At 30.2% G+C, this 20,741-nt stretch overlaps 1 protein-coding gene and 1 pseudogene across 6 annotated transcripts in view; one reads left to right on the top strand and one right to left on the bottom strand.

Moving 5' to 3' along the window:
* GLS (glutaminase) overlaps positions 1 to 20,741 on the top strand; it is a 69,753-nt gene that overhangs the window by 22,853 nt on the left and 26,159 nt on the right. For 3 of the 6 annotated variants that reach the window (XM_016161593.2, XM_016161603.2, XM_016161613.2), the window contains exons 7-14: positions 2,922 to 2,980; positions 10,500 to 10,532; positions 10,620 to 10,678; positions 13,732 to 13,798; positions 14,332 to 14,382; positions 16,860 to 17,036; positions 18,671 to 18,802; positions 19,770 to 19,862. In XM_016161593.2, coding sequence (XP_016017079.1) covers positions 2,922 to 2,980; positions 10,500 to 10,532; positions 10,620 to 10,678; positions 13,732 to 13,798; positions 14,332 to 14,382; positions 16,860 to 17,036; positions 18,671 to 18,802; positions 19,770 to 19,862 — 671 coding nt within the window. The other 3 variants (XM_016161634.2, XM_016161622.2, XM_016161643.2) reach the window with 3 other exon arrangements.
* Positions 10,881 to 10,998, bottom strand: LOC118613995 (annotated as a pseudogene).

The raw sequence follows: 20,741 nt of genomic DNA, 5'->3' as shown, positions 1-20,741 counted from the left end.
ATTTTTGCCTTGATATTCTTTGACTTTTTCCAAGCCTGAGCCAAGACCAGGAATCCTAAAGTAATGGAAAAATGAAGGCTTCACTATACCATTCCTGTCTGAATTCTGCATAAGTTCTGTGCTCTAGAATCTGGTTTTAGACTAGACTCAGGAAAAAACAATTTATAGGTCTTTTTCATCTTTAAAATTTCAAGGTAGATTTATGGTGAAACTATACTTTGTATATGGGGATATGTAACTGTGTATCTAGAATTACAAAATTTAAAAAAATACTGTAGCTTTATAAGATTGTGATGATAAATTAAGATTAGTGTGAATATAATGAATAGATAAGAGATATTATAGTACTTTTAATATCAGTAGCTTTAAAATGCTTTACAGCATACAAAGTTTAGTCCTATGGTGGGTGGTTGGCTAACAGTTTCTACCATAAATGAAGAAAGAAGTTACTTGCTGGAGATGTCAGGCTTGGACATCCCAGTGAAGTCTTTTTCTACTTTATAGGAGAAATTAGATTAATTAACATATTTTTTATAGTCTTCTCCCCTGTGTTAACAGCTATGGAGGGTATGTGGGCCTTGATTCTAATTATAAGTGTGTAATTGACAGAAACCAAAATGTATATGTTGGTTTATATGTGTAGCAGATTTGAGAAAGAAAAGGAACTGATTTACATGAGGAAGATAGGACTAAATTGTATAGAAATAACAAAATTTAAGGTTCATATTAGCAGTTTGAAAGATTTTTTTTCTGGTAAATGTGAAAGAACTTTCTCTGTTTTATTGCCTTGGAGTGAGAAAAAATACTTGTTCAAATTAACCAGTTTGGGACATTCTAGTTATGCCCATAAATTTTAGATGTGGCCCATATCCATTTTATTATACTAAGCTAATATTTGTCTTTAAATTGTTGCTTTTATTAATTTAAGTGTTATTACTGCTGTCATAAATATTTTAAAATTAAAGATTCTAAATTAAACCTTTTAATTCTTCCTCTACTTATGGCAAAGCAGGAAAGGGGTAGATTTTTACAGTCATAAGTTGTAGATGGAGGCTTATACTGCAGTAAATGCTGGTGTTATGTTATAATAGCTCTGATGTATTTCCAGACATTCATGTGATCCCAGAGAAAGCAAACTTCTCTTAGTATTTTTTGGAATAGGCAAAATCTTGACTATTGCAATACTCGGAGATTATACTGTTTTATTTTAACTTTTGGAACTAGTCGTTATCATGGGTAACCCAGAATGTACAGTGTTTAAAGCATAGCTATTAAGTCATGTTGTTGACCTTATATTAAGGAAAACTGATAGACTCAGTTACCCAATTTTTTGTCTTTATTGATTTTTTAAAAATTAAATATTAACAACTATATTGAGATATTCCCATATCATATAATTTACCCATTTCAAGCATACAATTAAGTAGTTTTTAGTATATTCATAGAGTCGTGCAGCCATCACTACAATTTTAGGATACTTTTTTCACCTCCAAAAGATACCCTGCATCCATTAGCAGTCAGTACCCATTTCTTTCTATCTCTAGCAACTAGTAATCTGCTTTCTATCTGTATAGATATACCAATTCTGGACATTTCATATAAATGGGGTTATTTAATATTTGGTCTTTTATGACTGGCCTGTTTTACTAAGAATAATGTTTTTAGGTACTTTCATGTTGCAGCATGTATCAGTACTTCACTTTTTAAAAATTGTTGAATAATATTTCCATTGTATGGATAATAGTACCACATTTTGTTTATGTACTCATTGGTCGATAGGACATTTAGGTGGTTTTTACTTTTTGACTGTTATCAGTAATGTTACTTGTGAATATTTGTGTACAAGTTTTTGTGTGCACACATTTTTATTTCGCTTGGTTATATACTTGGGAGTGGAATTACTGGGCAATGTGAAGAACTGCTAGGCCGTTTTCCTGAGCTCAGAGTTGTTTAGCCATAAGCTCAATTCGCAGAAGGTAATGTGCTCGAAATTCAAGAAGACTAATAATGTAGCAATAACTTAATGAATTCTGCTAGAATTGTCACATTAGATAAGAACTTGTTTCCAAAGAAATTAATTACTACTAAAAGCAGAAAATTGAGGAATTATGCTTTCAAATAAATGTTTTCAGTGCTCTTAAGAGTTTTTGTTTGGCTTTCGTGCTATGTCATGAATGAAAATATTGAGATTTGAAATTCTATTTATTTTAAGAATTAGAAGAGGTAGGATTTTGTATGAGCTTAAATTGTAAGTAATTTTTAAAATTGTATAAGAAATATATCTTCATTTTCAGAAAATACAGAAAGCATAGAGGATACAGTTTAAATCTATAATTATTTGTAACTATGTATCACTTGGTAGTGTTCATATTTTCTTTTTCTGCGTATGTATGCATATATACATAAACATAAAAAAACTTAAAATTGTGTTTACACTAGATGTGCTTTTTCCAAAATGATTTTTAATAATATTATTTGAATGCTTAAGGATGTGCTAGGTACTTTCTAAGCATTTCATGTGTTTTTATTTATTCGAGCATTATGACTTGCTGAGATTATTACTTGTAGTTAACAGATGGGAATATTGAGGCACAGTGAAGTTCAGTTACTTGCCCATTATCCAAAGCTAGTATATGGCACAAGTAGGCAATTTGGATGTTTTCTTACTTTTTTGTACATAAATCTTTGTACCGCCTTTCTGTACATGAATTTTTGTTTGCCTGTATGGTTATAGCAGCTTCCAAGAAGTGTATTACTGGGTTGATATGTAAATAACATAAATGCATTCCTCCATACCGTTCATTTCTTAAAAAGAACTATAGCAATGGCTTACATAAAGAAATACGTATATGTTCATGGAAGTACTTACCACAGAAAATTATATCAGGTATTTGAAATAATGTTGCTTTTATATTTTATAGATAAGCCACACAATCCTATGGTAAATGCTGGAGCGATTGTTGTGACTTCATTAATAAAGGTAAAATGTTGACATTTCCTTTTAACCTAGTAAATTTTTTAAATGAAGCATAAAGGCAAATTTTGGATTCTTTATGTAGAGCTGTTTTAAAGTTTTCTTTTGGTGTTAAAAAATTGATCTTATGGTTAAAAAATGGATATTTATTTGTATCAAAATAAATGATGTAATTTCAAGGGCAAAATTAAAAACAGATGACTCATTTTAAATTTCAACAGTTATTCTTGACCTGAAAATGGTAAAAATTCAAAAAGAAATCTCTGCTGAACAGTATAGGCACAGAAGTTTTTCTTCTTAAAGTTTTGATATTATTTTTCTTTCTTTTGGCCCTTCTAGAATGAACAGATATAAACAGTTAATAGCATTTTACTGTTTAATGTTTGTCATCAACATATGTAGGAACAAATGTTCTGGTACTTTGTGTTAAGACAAAGTACATTTACCTTTTAATATTCTCAGGTCCTGTATACTTTCATGAGCTATAATCATGATTTTCATTTGAACTTGTTTTATTTTACTTCATATAATAATTAAAATAAATAAGATTTATTCCAATTATTGTTAATATTATTTTTCTTATGTTTTGGTTTGTATTGTATATTTCGATTTTTTTTTTTTTTTTTTTAGTGTCTGGTTTGCCTTAATAATTGGAAGCTCTAATTTTGTTTGAAATAAGTATTTGAAAATGGTTCTATTGTGTGATACTATTTAGATTTTTAATTTCTAATTGTAAATTTCAGTTATATTAAAAACATTTCATTTGTGTTTGGAACATTTATATGCTTTCTTCAGTAAATCTGTGCCTATCTATTCCAAGCTTAAAAAAAAACAACATAACTACATGGCTTCATTAGATGCATTACTGAGGGTGGGCTATCCTGGTTACACAAAAATGTTTCAGTATAAATTATGCTCTTGGCCCAATAATAAAAATTCATCTAATTTGCTTACTAGAAATTCTCTCTTTCATAAATTTTATATTTTCATGAGAATAGCTCTTTAAAGTAGAAGACTATCTTGAGAATATATATGTTTAGTTATTTTAGGGCAAATGTTTTGTAAGCATTGGCCCACTTAATCCTTGTAACCCTAGTGAGGTAGATATAGCCAAGAGTTATTTTTTAATGTAACTAATTTTAATAAGCTATGCAAATTTTCATTTTTTATCTAACTATTTTACATAAGAGAAAAGTTGTCAGTTTGAGGTGAAAGAAACTATTTGTTTAGTGTAGAAAATTATAATATGAATACGTGCTGGGCACAGTTCTGCCTTCAGATAGCTTATGTTATAGTGTGGGCCCTTAAAGTAAAATTCAATAAATACTGCAATGAGAGAATAGTCTCATTAATAGTTGTTAGATTTGAACAAGTAACTGAAATTAGAGCTAAGGAAAGTTATAATATAATGTATGTGTTAATGCTTGATGAGAAAACCATTAGAATGGTTCTGTACATTTTTTGAATCTTCCCAGAAAAAATGTTCAAGTATAATATGATTTTATATAAACTTCTGGGAGTTCACAGATTCTTCGATGCTGATCCATGGATCCCAGTTTAAGAACTTTTTCATTGGAGAAAGATTAACATGGCAAGAAAAGGCATATATAAATGATTAATAGAAGCCTTCCTTAACTGCATGCAGTTAAACCATCTTCAGTTTAATAATTCATGGATTTAATATACTACACTGAAATGCTGCATGTGGAAAATGCATGTCTGGTCATATCATAATGTAACTTCATTAGTTTCACTTACCACGTTCATTCACAAGCCATAAACTATACATTGAGCCACATTAATGTGAGGACATGGAAACAGTTAAAACATGCATACACAAGTGTGGTTCAGTGTCCAACAGTGCAAAAATTTAACTGAGTCATCTTATATTTACAAATTCGAGAAGTGATTTTAAATTTATAGAAATTTTAAATTTACTGACAAAGTTGGAGGCTTTGGGGTATGGTTCATATTTAAGATCACTTTCTTTGAATTTTTGTTTTGTCTTTAGAAGGTGTTTTACAAGTTTTGTTTTGTTTTAAATGAAGTTCATCTAAATCTTGGAGGGGTAAGCCTGCTCTATAAATCTGCCCCAGTAAATATTACTTTTCTTACATTCTTTTTAAAAAACAATTCAAAACTCTTATAAATATCTGTATGTGATCTCTGCAAGTGGTATGATCACATAATATTTATGAATTGGTCATTGAATTTGAGGTAATAAAACCATAACCAAAAGGGTCTTTAAACTTAGCCCTCTTTATATAGATGCAGTGAGGAAATGGAGACTGGATAGGGTCTTAAAGCAGCAGAAGTGGGCTTGAGCTAAATCTCCTAATTTTTTGTTTGCTATTCATTATAATTCCTTCTGCCATATTTAATGTAGGTGTTTGCTGTTTCTCTCGATGACATTTTTGTCTTTACCTAGCACAGTTATATTATCCAAAAAGCAGAAATTTTATTTTCTGAATTTTCATTTATACTAAAGGTAACAATTTATTGGCTTAAAAGTCACACCTGATTTTCAGTGGTATATAAAGGCATTCTTTAGACATCAGCCAGTGCCTACTATTTGTAAGAAACTAGACTCTTTTGAAGGAGTTTACATTTGAATACCCAGGGCCTAGATATTTTACTATGACTATTAGATATGAATTCACTTTTTAGTTCTTTTAGCTGATGACCTTAAACCTATTTTTTTCCGTCAAAAATCAAGACTTTATTGTGGTACTTAATAAAACATTTTCATCATGTCACTTCCCTACCCACACACAAGAAAATTAAGTAGAGTCTTTAGTAAGACTCTTTATTTCATAATTTTGTAGTATTGATATTTTTTCCTTGTAGGATTGGTGGTGATCCTCAGGAAATGGGGGAAGAGGCAGAGCAAATGTTCAAAAGGATTAGCAGATTGTGGAAAAAAAGGAGGATTTGGACAGAAGGAACCTGTTGCATAAATTCTTAACTACTAAACTTATAGAAAACCGCCAATATTTAAAATTTTAAACAAAGCTATATAGGTAAATACCTTCATAAAAAGAAATCTTATTTTGTACATAAAATGCACATAATTAAAAAAAATCAAAGGTACTATACTTCCTCTCTTTTTCTCTGTGGTAGCTACTAAATTTAAAAATACTTTTGATGCAGTTTGTTTTATTTGATGGTAATGTGGTTGGTGATTTAAAGGAAAGAGGGAAAATAAATTTGAAAGGAGCACAATTATTTTGGATAAATATCAATATCCTTATGTAATTTTTTCTTTTCCAGTGGTAAAAATTTCACCTAGTTTCAGTTTAAAAGGTCTGGTGATAACTTGAGGGTTAGAGTGGGAAAATGAGGACAGCGTATTACAAGATAATTACCATACTTCTTTTTGTTTTTATTTTAAAGGTGAAGAGTAAGTTACATTGTCTTCTATGTTTGTCTCTAGTCTAGTGGTAGTTTCTAGTTTTTGTTATTTGAGGAAGCTCAAATTTTTAAAATCAGAAGTATTTTTGAATTTAAAAAATCAGAGTTTTTGTGCTCAAAAACAATTTAATCATGCTCCATAAAAATCAAGACAAATTTAGTTAATATGTATGTAATGCTCAGTTTGGTTATGTTAGCAATAATCTGTTAGACTTGTTTGTAAGCCACATTTTTAAGGTGGTTTGTGGCTTTGAGAACCAAAGAGCAATGGATGATGCCCTGGACTTAGTGACATTCATAAGAAAGAATTACATTGATTTATTTATTTCATGCTTATATCAATTGATGTATTTGAGGTTTCTTTTAAATGAAAGATAATTTATTGCCAACAGAATTCACTTTTCTATTACTGTATTTTTAAGGTTCATCTATGAAAATACTAGATTTACAACATTATTTTTTACCTGTAATATCTATTATAATCCTCCAAGTATTTAACTTTAAGTTACTTTCTGAGGCAAGACTAAACTAGGAGTATTTTCTAAAATCATTTTCAGTTACCCCTTTTTGCCTTTTTTTTTTGTATGCCACTTTCCTCTGCGATCTCTGATTTTCAATTGGCTTTTATATCACCATACTTATGAAGATGCATGTAAATGAAGTGACTTACACAGAATAACTGATTAATGCAGTTACTTTAAATGAATCATTTTTATATTAAATTTATTGGCAGATATCCCTGTTAACAGTGACATTTTTCACCTATTATAATGTGGAATACATGATTCAATTCACAAGTATGTTGTAAAAACAGGTTGTAAAAGCACTCCGATATAGTTATATTAATTCTTTTATTAGCCATTGTTAAAACTCAGTGCCTCTATCAACTTTTCATTCATAAAGTTTTCAAAGGAATGTAAATATCAATTCTTTAACCTGAATGGTATGTTCGTAGAAAACTAATATATATAAATTTCTAATCGTACTACCCTATTTAAAGAAGCCACGTGGTTTGCTTTTTAAAAGTCATTTGGTGCATGAATTAGAAATTTTGATAAATATATTTTGTCTAATTGTTTTCTGAAAAGTTTTTTACTATATTACTTAACATTTTCAAGATTAAAATAACATGATATCTAATAATGCTGCATAGTTTTAAAAACTGATAAACACATCCCTGTGTATGGGAATTTTTTTCCAAGAGATAAAGTGACATTGGTAGTTTTAAAACTACCAGTTTTCAAATTTCAGTTTTCATATATGCATACAATCTGTCTTATGTCCAAATTTTCTCCCACTCTCATGTTTCCCTGATTTTACCGTGGTGCATTACTTCAGGTTGTAAAAACCTCTTGGGCACCAACAAAAGAGAACATTTTGAAATAATGGAGTCAGTGGTATTGATGTGTGAATCACTGTAATGACTAGGAACAAGTCCTCTTGTATACCAGGTTGTTTCCACAACCCGATTTCAACAAAATGGAATGCAAAGAAGATCTACACAAGTTGTTAGTTTTTAATAACAGCGTTAAGCATAATTTTTGAGGATAAACTACTGTGACTTTTGTATGTAATAAGATAGATATGTAAAGTACTGAGTGACATTGCTGTAATAAAATCTTTTCTATTTCTACTCATGTACTCTTAGGAAGATGTCTCAACTCATACATACATAAAAATTTTAAATAGTAAGAGAATTAAAGTTCTAGTAGAAAATATCCACTGATACATGAACTAATTAAAAATCAATTACTATTTCAAAAGGAAAGACACTATTCTAAAGGAACAATTTTGTAAGTTAGCATGAGAAATTATTAGCAAATAAACATTTTTCCTTTAACTGTATATGAGAGTTTACAAAAATACACATTAAATAAACAGAATAGTTTAACCAGCCCCTATGTACCTATTCCTTTTTAGTTTTCACATCTGTTCCTCCACATTGCTGTTCCCCACTTAGATAATGATAGTGTTTTTTACAGTTCATGGTTTTGCTTTTTTGGAATGGGGGTATTTTTGTGTTTGTTTTTTTTCTCTAACATCTTTTCAAATAAACTTTATGCAGTAACTTTTTCAAAATTAAAATAATATATCTTGTTATTAGATCCCATATATCCCTAGGGTACATAAAATATCCAAGAGATACAGGAGCAAATATATTTTATCGACTTAAGTTAAATGCTATTTCCAGGATACATAATAAGAACAGACATTAATCAAGTGCTTTTACATTTATATGAGAAATTTTAGGAGAGACTTTTCTTGAGTCAACACACAATTTTTTACATAATTTGCCTAGAACATTTCAAGTAGCTTACCCAAATTTTTTATGATAGACATAAGTAAATATCAGTTGTTTCTTAAAAACAGCATAAAAGCAAAACTTAATCATACTTGAATTTAGTAAACTGCAAAGTAAAACAAGAATGTGACCATAATCTAGATTGAAACTTTTTTTAATTCAACATGACAGATAGAAAAGAAAATTTGTATTTTATAGGTCAGAGAATGAAAGTTCAATATAGCTTGTTTATTTTATATCGATTATTTGCATAACCAGTAATTATCCATGTAACGTCCCAGTTAAAATGCTGACATCTTTTTCCAAAAGAGTTGGGTTTTTTTTTGTGTGCTTTTTCAAAAGGTTTTAAAAAAAGGTTTTTGTGGTTTAAATGTTGTTACATATTTTACAGCATTAGAATCTATGGAATATTTTGACAACTGCAACAGTTCAATGAAGTTGGTAATTTCTTCTTTTAATTATTTTTCATTGAACAGCTTTGGAGTTACATTTCTACATTTTGATTTCTGGTGTATTATAAGGAAAGAAAACTTAAAATATGTTAAAGGACACATTAGAGAAAATACATAGTGATTACAATATGATTGTAGCTAAATTATTCTTATCTTGTTTAAGCTTTGTTAATACTTAATTTTGACAAGACAGAGTGGTGTTCTTTTCAGCCACTGATTGTATATGTGTGATTGCACATCCTATCTCAAATTAGTTGATTTGTAAGGTTTCACAGATTATCAGCCACATCCTAATTCACTTGTGAAGTGGAGATTGAACCTGGCTTTATTCAAGTAAAGAATACTCTGATACAGGTTTTGTCCCCATAATAAAATTTTAAAGTGTAATGTTTTGGATTTTTTGAGGAAGAAGTTAAATTTCACTTTGAAAACTTTAGTTGTCAAATTATTTTATTTTAAACCTGTTTTAAAAATTAGAGATGTATTGTTTCTCTTGGGTGCATATCACCAATTAATACGTTTGATTTCAGATCTACAGCTAACTGCTTTGTAAAACTTCACTGAGGTAAAATGAAACCATTTGGCTACTTGAACTGATCTACATTACATAGGTTTTTCCTATTGACATTTGCAGTAGCTAACATGTCAGAAATAGAAGTGATGAAACAATACATCTTCCACATTCCGAATTGGCATAATGCTAAACAAATGTAGCTAATTTTTTAGAGACTATGAAATATATATATATATATTTTAGTTCAAGTTTTGTTACATAACGAGTGAGATATAAAGGTAGAGCTTTCTCTGCACTAGTTAAATCCAGTATATGTTTGCATATACTAGAATTACAAAAGATTAGTTTTGTAACATAACTCATTTTTCTAACTCATATTGATATAAGGTTATTTTTAAAGTATATGTAGATTGTTCTTAATTAAAAACTATAATTTATATATACTTAGTTCTTTTCTAAGGGTGAAACTTTATTTTAAGTTTTTTTTTTAAATGTGAAATTAAATAAATAGCATACATTCTAGCAGATTATCTGTTGTCATGAAAGATAAGGGGATTTGGGGTAACTTGTATTTAAAATTTTGTAACTTTGAGTTGGGTAAAGATATACTTAAAATAAAGCATTCCCTTTGTAATTCAGATTCATTCTCAACATACGGGTATTAATGAAAGAATATGTATATAGTTTATGTAAATATTAAATTATTTTAGTAGAAGTATTTCCTAGACTTAAAAGTACTAATGTGCAATATATTAATTATAATGATAGCAGTTCGAAATTTTGATATTCACTTAAAACTTTACTGCAGTGGTGCCTACATTAACATTTATGTCTCATTTTTTGCAGCAAGGAGTGAATAATGCTGAAAAATTTGACTATGTAAGTGCAATATAGAATTCAGTTTTCATGTTACATTCTATATATATTTGTTTTTTGATACTGATACTTTTAAATTTTGGTTTATAGGTGATGCAGTTTTTGAATAAGATGGCTGGTAATGAATATGTTGGATTCAGTAATGCAACGTGAGTGATTTATGACTTAGATTTTTATAATGGTCAGGCCTTTTTAAATTAATAAAAAAATCTAGATTATAGAATTTTATTTTAATTGTTTTATTTTTTATTTTTATTTATTTTTATTTTTTTAGGCAGGGCAACCCTTGGTTGACCTCACAGAATTCAAGGACCTTGTCAGCTTACAATCTTTCATTTTTTTTATTTTTTACACTTTCAGAACCTGGTCTTCCTAGGTGGCCTCCCATCTAAGTACTAACCAGGCCCGACCCTGCTTAGCTTCCAAGATCAGAGGGATCGGGCTTGTTCAGGGTGGTATGACTGTAGACTAGAATTTTATTTTAAATACTGTTTTGTTACTCCATATATGTAACACATTGTGTTTAGAATTAGTCTATTTTTCCTTGTTAGTCCTAGAACTTCAGTGAATAATTACGTAAAATTTCATCAGTAGAGGCAAATGAATGATTTCTAGATTACCTGAGGTGAGGAAGGGGACACTTAAAGTGCTTAAAGTAGTTTTGATAAACAGTTTATGGGTAATCATGGAATTAGAAAGGGCTTCAAGTATACCTTATATTACTGGCACTTAATTTTTGTCTGTAATACCTGTCTTACCTCTCTTAATTTCTCTGTGCCTGTCTAACCTGATTTTTACCCCAGTTTTTTATTTTGAAATTGGCAAGTCTACAGAAAAGTTGAAAGAATAAATAACTATCTGAATATCTTTGATTTATTTTTTTGATTAATATTTTGTGTCATTCACTTTTTCTTAACCTCTCTCTTTAGATAGTTAAAAACATGTGCATATTCATGTATGTGGGTTTTTTTTCCTGCAACTGTTTGAAATTAAGTTGTAGACATTATGACATTTCACTCTTAAATAACTCAGCACGTGTATCTTAAGAGTAAGGATATTCTACATAACCATAATACCATCAACACTTAAGAACATTAATGTTAATTTTTAGATATCATGATATTGATCAATATGCAAATGTCCTCAAATTTCCCTAAATGCCTCTTGTGGCCCTTTCGCCTCCCAGGAACCAGCAGAGGTTCATGCATTTCATTTATTAATGTCTCTTTTGTTTTTTAAAAATAAAATAATCCCCCTGCCCTAGACCCTTGCTTTTTAAAAATTGTATAAAATGGCTTTTTTTGAAGAGTGCCATCCAGTTTTATAGAGCAGGAATTAACTAACTTTTTCTGTGAAGGACCAGATAATAAATATTTTAAACTTGTAGTCTCTGTTACAACTACTTAGTTCTATTGTTTTAGTAGGAATGTAACCATAGACAATATGAGGCTGTGTTCCAAAAACCTTACTTATAAATCAGGCAGCAGGTTGGATCTGGCCCATGGGCTGTCGTAGATAGTCTCTGTTTTGTTTAATAGATCTGGTGTTTCCTTGTGATTAGATAAAACTTAAATAGTTTTGGCATAAATACTAAGTGATGCTTTGTATTTCACATTTCAGAGGGCAAAATTTTTCAGGTTATTTGCCTTACCAGCTTTTATTCATCAGCTTAAGTATCTTACAGGAAATTTTCATTAATCTCATCTTGCCCTTCTTCTGTGCTCTCATATTACCATATTTTATTGAACTTATTTTATATCATCTCTCTTTGCCCGGTCATCACCATTAGGCTCTGACCTGCTTAAGACATGAATAGTATCTTCCAATTCATTCCTGTATTCCAGTTATCTGGCAGATACAGGCTTTTCATATAGTGTTTGATGAATAGAACTATGTGCTAGGCACTGGTAGTTGCTCAGTAGTTAGTCCTTTATCTGTACTATGTTGATTTTTGTTTTAAAAAAGCATGGCAAATTGACATGTTTATTTTCAAGATCTTTTTCATACCCACATCGTTTTTCTAACCATAGAAACACTAACATATACAATTAGAAGGTGCTGTCTACCCGCGATCAATAATACAAAGAGTTTCGCCCATAGTTTCTCTATTTTTCAGCAGTCTCCTGGACACTTGTAGGTTGAGCCCTCAACTATATATCTAGAGTTGTGGAATTAAATCTATCTAAATCAAAACTCATTCTTTTTCTTCCCAAACTGTTCTTTGCTCTAAGGATCCTCATGTCAGTTGATATTGCCTTTCTTTCTGTAGACTGTTAGAATTCTAGGCTTTGTAACAGACTTTATACTGTTTCTCTTCTTTCCCATCAAGTCTGAAGACTTGCCCAGCCGCTCCCATGTTTGATAATCCCTCTCCTTCCACTCTTATCACCATTAGCTAAGTTCAGGCTTCCTGTATGTATCTCATTACAGTAGTCACCTAATAACATCACTCATCCTTTTTCCTCTTTCCCAAACTGATGTCAGAGCTGCCTTTCTAAAATGTAGATCTGAAAAGGTAACGTATTTGAAAGGCTTCCAAGATTTCATTTTGTAGGCAATCAGAAGCTGTTACATTTTTTAGTGTTTATCAGTCGTGATTATTTGGTTCCAGTTTCTTTTGTTAATTTGATGTTTCTCTACTCTACTGCATGAATCCCATTTCCCAGATACATCAGAATATTTGCAGTGAAATCTTGTCTTTTTATTTTTATAACTTTGTTCATACTGCATGATATTTGCTACTGCCTGGGCTTCCCTTTGAAATCTGTTAATCCAGTGAATGCTGTAGGTCTCATTTCATGTGTCCCTTAGTGAAATTTTCGTGGATTCCCTAAATTGGAATTGACAATTGTACTTTTGAGGGAGCGAGAAGATTCTGTAATTTTCGAGTATGTTTTAATGGTGGAATATTTGATAATTTAAAAATTAGCTACTTTATTCACAAAATATGAAGGCTAAGAAGGGCCTAGTTCATTTCAGTCCTTTTACAGCTGAGAAGGTTACAATTGAAAGAATTGTCACTTAAATGACTTGCCCAAGGCCACATAGCTAGCAAGCCTATTGATAGAACTGAGGCTAGAACTCAGCAGTCTTGACTATTAGGTCACTATTCTTTATATTGAATTTTGATATACAAATTATACTACAGGACAACCATACTTTTACAGAAAATAAATAAAGCAAATTTTTTTCTTTCTTCTAGGTTTCAGTCTGAAAGAGAAAGTGGAGATCGAAATTTTGCAATAGGATATTACTTAAAAGAAAAAAAGGTTTTTAAATTTTGTTTTTGTTTCAAATTGTTTTTTTACTTAATAAAAGTGAAAAACTCAACAATAGCTTTTAAGCAACTACCTATTACTATTTAAGGTGCAGGAGTTTTTGCAAAACACTTGTGAGTTAATGCTATCAAAGTGTTAATATTATTAAATTATCTGTATCTGGCAGTATTCAAATATTTGGCTATTTATATTAATGCAAATTTTCCTTAAGGGTTCACCCATTTACTCAAAAGTAGAGTGCCTGACTACTGTTGATTACACTTGATTTTTTTAAGTGGCTAGTCCAGTAACTTAGTTTATGAATCAGTTTATTTTTGTCAGTTAAACAAGTATTTAGAAACCTATATATGATGTAACTTTGCTTTATTCATTATTTCGTGTTTATACCTTTTTATAAGTTATGTACTCTTTTGTTTTTGATTAAAATGAAACATTTATGTACATTTTAAATTTAATCCTTAACCTATGTGCATATATTTTTTTCCTGTGTACTTATATTTTTATTTGCCTTTCTATTTTTTCAGTGTTTTCCAGAAGGTACAGATATGGTTGGTATATTAGACTTCTATTTCCAGGTAATTTACTTTAAATGTATGAATTTGTGTATAAATGGATCTGTCGCATTTTGCAGAATATAGATGTCTCTGAAATCTTGGCTCTAAGCCAAGAGAAAATACATTTCCCATTGATTTTCAAAAAAAAGTCCTCATGAAAGTCTCATGTCTGTATTTCCTAAAAAGTCAGGACTTAGAATGTAATAGGGAACATTTTTTTCCCCTGTAAAAACCTTATATTTAAGCATGTCAGAAATAACGTTCAATCCTAGACATTGGCTTCTCATTATACACTGAGCTCTGTTTTCTTAGCTTTTAAATTTTGTTTGGAGGAGTTATCAGAGGGTTCATACTCCATGTTTTAAAGTGGCAGTTTCTCTGTTTAGTCCACTTCTACATAGTGGGTATTCTTCGAAGTTAGAATAGCAAACTCCAGCTCTCTCCATATGTATGGAGGAGAGGGGCCACTCACATAATTTGCTGTGGTATAGAATTCAATTTAAGGTAGTCTTCCTGGACATCCCTCTCATTCCCCCATACTTTCAGTTCAGTTCATTCTTACACATTTATTGCCATTAGTGCCTCTGATGGGTCTGTATTATGAAACTACATAGTAACAAATTATTAATTTCTAATTTACCTTACATTTGCCTGTCATTACGTTTGAAGGTGCTTTAATTTTAAATTTTTAGCTTAAAGACTATATAAGAGAGGTTGTTATAAAGTAGATTTTGATAGAAGTCACAGTTGTCACCTGCCTAAGGTGAAGAACTGTAAATTAGGAATCCAGACTGTCAGTATATAAAATCAAAGTCTGATATGGCCACTTTTTAGCCATGTGACCTAATTTCAATTAATGAGCCCCAGTTTCATTTTCTGCGCATATGCTTGACCTAACTTTCTGCATTACATTGAAGATAACATGAGATGATTTCTGTGAGATTTCTTTGAAACTATAAAGTATATGATGTAGTATTATGCTTTTATCCAGTAGCTCTTATTTTTTCCATAGCCCATTTGAATTTCTTCTATGTTAAAGTTCTTTTCCTTTGGTATACATATTTAACTTTGGCTATTATAGCTTAGGTACAACTAAATCTGAAATTTCTACACTTCAGTGCAAAAATCAAGAGACAGCCATAGAATCCTTATTTTTTTTGTAGAAGGGCTGCACCTAATTGAACATTTCATCAGGGTATCAGGAAAGTACTCTTAAATTGAGATTTATCAAATTAAGAGTATATCAATCACCTTATGCAAACACAATTCCAATAATACTAAGCATAAATTGGGAAGTGCTCATGGAATTTAAATCTTTTAGAAAGCTTTTCATGATTAAATAAACATTACTATAAGTCTTCACTGAGCCTTTTGTGATTAAATCAACTTTCTATGAGTCTTTGCTATTTGGGTTAATAAAGCAAGTAGATTCTGCAGTTTTGGGGAAATTAGGAAGAAGTTTTAATATAAATAGGCAAAAGTGAAAGTAAAAAAGTATTTGCAAGTCAGTTTTCTAATTCACTGTAGTTAATTTTGCTTCTAAGCTATCTTCAAACCCCTTTGTTCCTCATGTATATAAATCTTTGAAGTATGAGTGAGGAAAGTGTGTAACTTGAGAACTCAGTTTTTTTCTTCCTCTTTCCTTTTCTACCTTTTTCTCCTTTAATTTCCCCCCTGTTTTGGTTGCTGTTAATGAAAAATAAAATAGACCATATATATTGTTTTAGTTTTAGGTGGTAAATTTGGGTTAGGTGTGCTAAACTATTTCCATTAGTTTGATTATATTTAAATACAAAAATGTCATTCTGCATTGTACCTGGACTTTGCTTTTGTTAATTCATCATAGTATATTCAGTACCAATAGTCAATATCAAATAAATATTTAAATATTAACAAATGGTTTAACAGATAACATTTTGCTTTAGGCACACAGAGCATCCACAGGCTAGAGCTGTCTAATTAGATTTTTCTTCCCTTAGTCCTTTTCTTGTTGCCATCTGGGGATGCTGAGTTTTGTTATAGATGAATTGTCAGGCATTAGCATTTTTTTTTCCAAAACTGGCAATTTCTCATGTAAGTGTTGTTATAGTACTGATGTACTATTATTTTGTCTTAAAAATATATCATGGCTCCTTTTATCCTGTTGAATTAAAAATAATTATGTTTGTGTATCCTATTAAAAGCATTAATATTTAAGCAATTTTAAATATCACATGGGGCAATTACAAATCTTAGTGCTTAGGGCCTGGCTTTTCCTATCCTAGTTCTGCCACGAAAAGACTGGGATCTGGGAAAATCAGGATTAACCTTAAAGGGGCTAGAATTTTGTTCAAATTAAAATCTTTAGAATGTCACCACGTATTAAAATAATCCCTTTGCAAGAAAAATTTCACATCTGTATGAAATACCAGATAAAATAGATTATCTTAGAAGTTAACTGTAATACTAAAAATCATGTGAGGCTCAATTTTCAAAATTTAGTTTTTGTTTTTTTTTAGCTGTGCTCCATTGAAGTAACTTGTGAATCAGCTAGTGTGATGGCTGCAACACTGGCTAATGGTGGTTTCTGTCCAATTACTGGTGAAAGAGTACTGAGCCCTGAAGCAGTTCGAAATACACTGAGTTTGATGCATTCCTGTGGCATGTATGATTTCTCAGGGCAGTTTGCTTTCCATGTAAGTAATTGTTTAATCTTAATTTTCTCTGGCAAAAAACTAGTCTGGACCAGTTCTTTTAAAAATGGCAGTTTGAACTTTGCTTCTAAAGCTGTACATTAATTAAGAGAGAGGCTTGTTTTCAAGGTTAATTTGTTAAAGAATTGGTAACGAATAGAGTTAAACAGTCTACCAGATGTTCTTAAGAACTTGTTTTTATTTCTAGAACTTTATCACTTCTACTTTTAAGGCATTCCAATGTACAAGGTTTGTATAGACTTTCTTTTGCTTATGATATTTAGCCCTAAAGAACATACTTCAAGAATTCGTTTAGAAAGAATGCTAATTATAATGTTTAACATTTTTGGTTATAGCCATAGATGTTTTAAAGGACTTGAAGCATATTAAAGTTAAAACTTAAGAATATATTGCTTTAAGCTCAGTTGTACATTTGCCACTTGTGAAATGTATAGACTTTTCTTATTTTATTCTGCTTATGTCAAGTCAGCAAATGCCCTGAAAAATATTTTAATTTTGAAAATTTTAAACATAGAAAAATAGACACATTTACTATTATGCATCTCTCAAATCTAATAATCAGTAGATAACCAATCTTGTTTCATCTGTATGTACACCTGCTTCCCCTATCCTTGTCATAGTTCAGTCTGTAATTCTAAATGATAAGAGCTCTGAAACTCACAGCACTGTTATTACACATAAAAAATCCAAAAAAAGTTTAATCTTTATTACCCTCAAAATATTTGGTCAATGCTCAGATTATCTGGATTGTCTTATAAGTTATTGTTATTTTCCAGTTTGACTTGGGATGCAAATAGGGGCCATACATTATTTTGATTGGTTGAATCTCCCTTTATTTTTCTTCTTTAATCTGTAGTCTCTCTCCTTGACCTTTCTCTTTTTTCTTGTTATATTTGGTTGAAAAAACTGGGTCATTTATCCTATTCAATATCTCACAGTCTAGATTTTGTTTATGGCTTTCATTGTCCCATGTATTCCCTGTAAGTTGGAAGATCCCATTCAGGTGATTTTTATTTTTCTTAGTTTTGTGCGAAATTACTTCTAGCAAGAGGTACTCAATGTCTGAATGTTATAAGCCATTAATGAATACTACCCTGAGAATATTTTGTCTTTTGTCATATTGTTACATTTTGCATAATGTAAACTTAAATGTTTTAAAGAGGATTAGCTTAAGTTACCATCTTATCTGTCTTCCTCAGAATTTCTGACAGTAGAGCACAGAGACTCTTAATAAGATAGAATTTCTCATTATGTAATCATAAAATATTTTTTGAAAATAACTTTTTATACTTAAAATACACGTTAAAAAAGTAATATGCATTTATTATAGAATAATTAGAAAATATAGTCAAAAAGGATAAAATAAAAACATAGTCCCATGATTTAGATGTAATCTACTTTCATTCCTTAGAGTATGTATGTTTAAATATATCCCAAGTGTTTTATAACTGTCTTTCATTTGATATATTATAAACATGTACAACTTTTTTTAATGTTGGAATTCTACTATATTGCTATATACCATAATTTTTTAACCAATTATCTTATTGTTGGACATAACTTTTCTTATTTTAAAACTGTTAACATAAATGTCCCTTTTTTCAAATTATTTTCAGGTTGGTCTTCCTGCAAAATCTGGAGTTGCTGGGGGCATTCTTTTAGTTGTCCCCAATGTCATGGGCATGATGTGCTGGTCTCCCCCTCTGGACAAGATGGGCAACAGTGTTAAGGGAATTCACTTCTGTCATGTAAGCATGTTTTCTTAATGAAAATATTGATTCTATAAGTTGAGCCATCTAATGATTTTTTTACTCATTTTCATAGTTGATTGATGGCACACTGCATGCCTATCTGCTAGTTACTAGGTAGTCGTGGAAGTACTCACAGAGGACTTTATATTACCTTAACAAGGCACTTCTCATGTAATCATTCTCACAGAAAATGACATTTTTTTAAGGCTTATATATTAATTTTTGTGGCTATAATTAGTTTTCAGTTTCCAAAAGCCCAGCAAAAGATATTAAACCTGAAGTAATTTGAAACCCACATGAATGAAGATTATATATAGTTTATTGTTTTTTTAGTCTGCATGGTTGCATGTCTTTATTCATAAACTACCTTTAAAAGTCTTTTTTTTTTGAAGATATAAGCACTGCAATTTAAAATTGTTACTACTCTTAACTAATTCAGTGTATTATGTTGTTACCCAACTTTTGCTTCAATTTCAGCTTCTGGTTTATTTACATTTATTACAGAGTCTGCACTGAGTGCTGTAATTTTTTCTGCAGACTTTCTTAATTAAAATTCTGATTTATTTTTCAGTTTTTTATATTCTATAAAAACTAGATAATGACATTGGATTGCTTATAGATTACAATAGATTGTAACCAGAATATTTACTTATATTTTTATATTTTTGTATTTTTTTATGAATATTTGAAAGAATTCTTTATTATAGTGCCAGTTTTACAGACAATGAAAGTTAAACAATTTGAGTGGTCAAGTCCTAGTCATGCTAGTAACCTGTGTTCTTAAAGGTTGTATTCATATCTTCTTATTTTGATATCAGTCTGCTTCTTGATGCATCATAATGCTTTGTTAACATGCCGTAGTACTTTGAATGAGATAGTAGTTAAGTTGGACAGTATTCGTGTAATTTGTTAGATAATGAAAAATGAATAGCCTGTTTCTTATACCTGTTTTGCTTCTTTACAGGATCTTGTTTCTCTGTGTAATTTCCATAACTATGATAATTTGAGACACTTTGCAAAAAAACTTGATCCTCGTAGAGAAGGTGGTGATCAAAGGGTAAGCAAAATTCTTATTTAGATTATCATGTATTATGTAATTCACCAGTTTAAATAAAATTTAGTTTAATTGTTAATGGCCTTCTTATTTTGCTGATCACGAATGAGTATAAGCAAATTGTTGACATTTTCATCCTGGACTAGTAGTAGATAGATATTAAATATTGTTTGTTTTAGTTAAATTAAAACTGGTTAGCCTAGCAGCAGAGTTCCCTTCTTTTCTCCATTGTTTTGCTATTTTAAGCAATAGTTTAAAGAATTGATTCTGTTAAAAGAAGACACATTGGAAAGTGCTACGTGCTATAAAAAGAAAGCCTGTTTTTACTCTTAGTATTTATCATTATAGTCTTGAGGTTTATTTTTATGTGGATGGATATGTAAATGGAAAAGGGGTTATAGTATTAGCAAGAGACCTTACAAAGCCTCATAAGTTTCATAAGCCACTGTAAATGAAATATTTTCCTATGAAGTTTTTAATGCAGTATTTCTGATACTCTTATTTTGAAGTAATATTTTGTTATTAATGTGCTTGGCTTCGTATTAGTACACATATATATATACTACTTTTTTAGAGCTAGTACTGAGTCAGGACTTAAATTTCAGAAAGATTTTTTCTTCTTCATAGTTGTTCATTGCACCAAGGGACTTATTTTGAGTTTTAAATAAATATCTTTGCATTCCATATGCAAAATGGTTATAGTAAAATTTCCTAATTAGACTTGAAGTTCATATGAAGCACTTACAAGTAGAAAATATTTTTAATACATAAAATAAGTAAATTTTCCTATCATTAGTTCCAATCAAAGTAACTTCTAGTAATATATGAGAATTATGCAGAGCCAACAGAATAGAAACTCTGAGAGTCAACATGAGTAACATG

The sequence above is a fragment of the Rousettus aegyptiacus genome, unplaced genomic scaffold (assembly GCF_014176215.1).
Source record: "Rousettus aegyptiacus isolate mRouAeg1 unplaced genomic scaffold, mRouAeg1.p scaffold_m13_p_2, whole genome shotgun sequence".
Taxonomy (NCBI): domain Eukaryota; kingdom Metazoa; phylum Chordata; class Mammalia; order Chiroptera; family Pteropodidae; genus Rousettus; species Rousettus aegyptiacus.
Note: the sequence above shows the minus strand (reverse complement) of the source record. Positions and strands in the feature narration are given on the sequence as shown.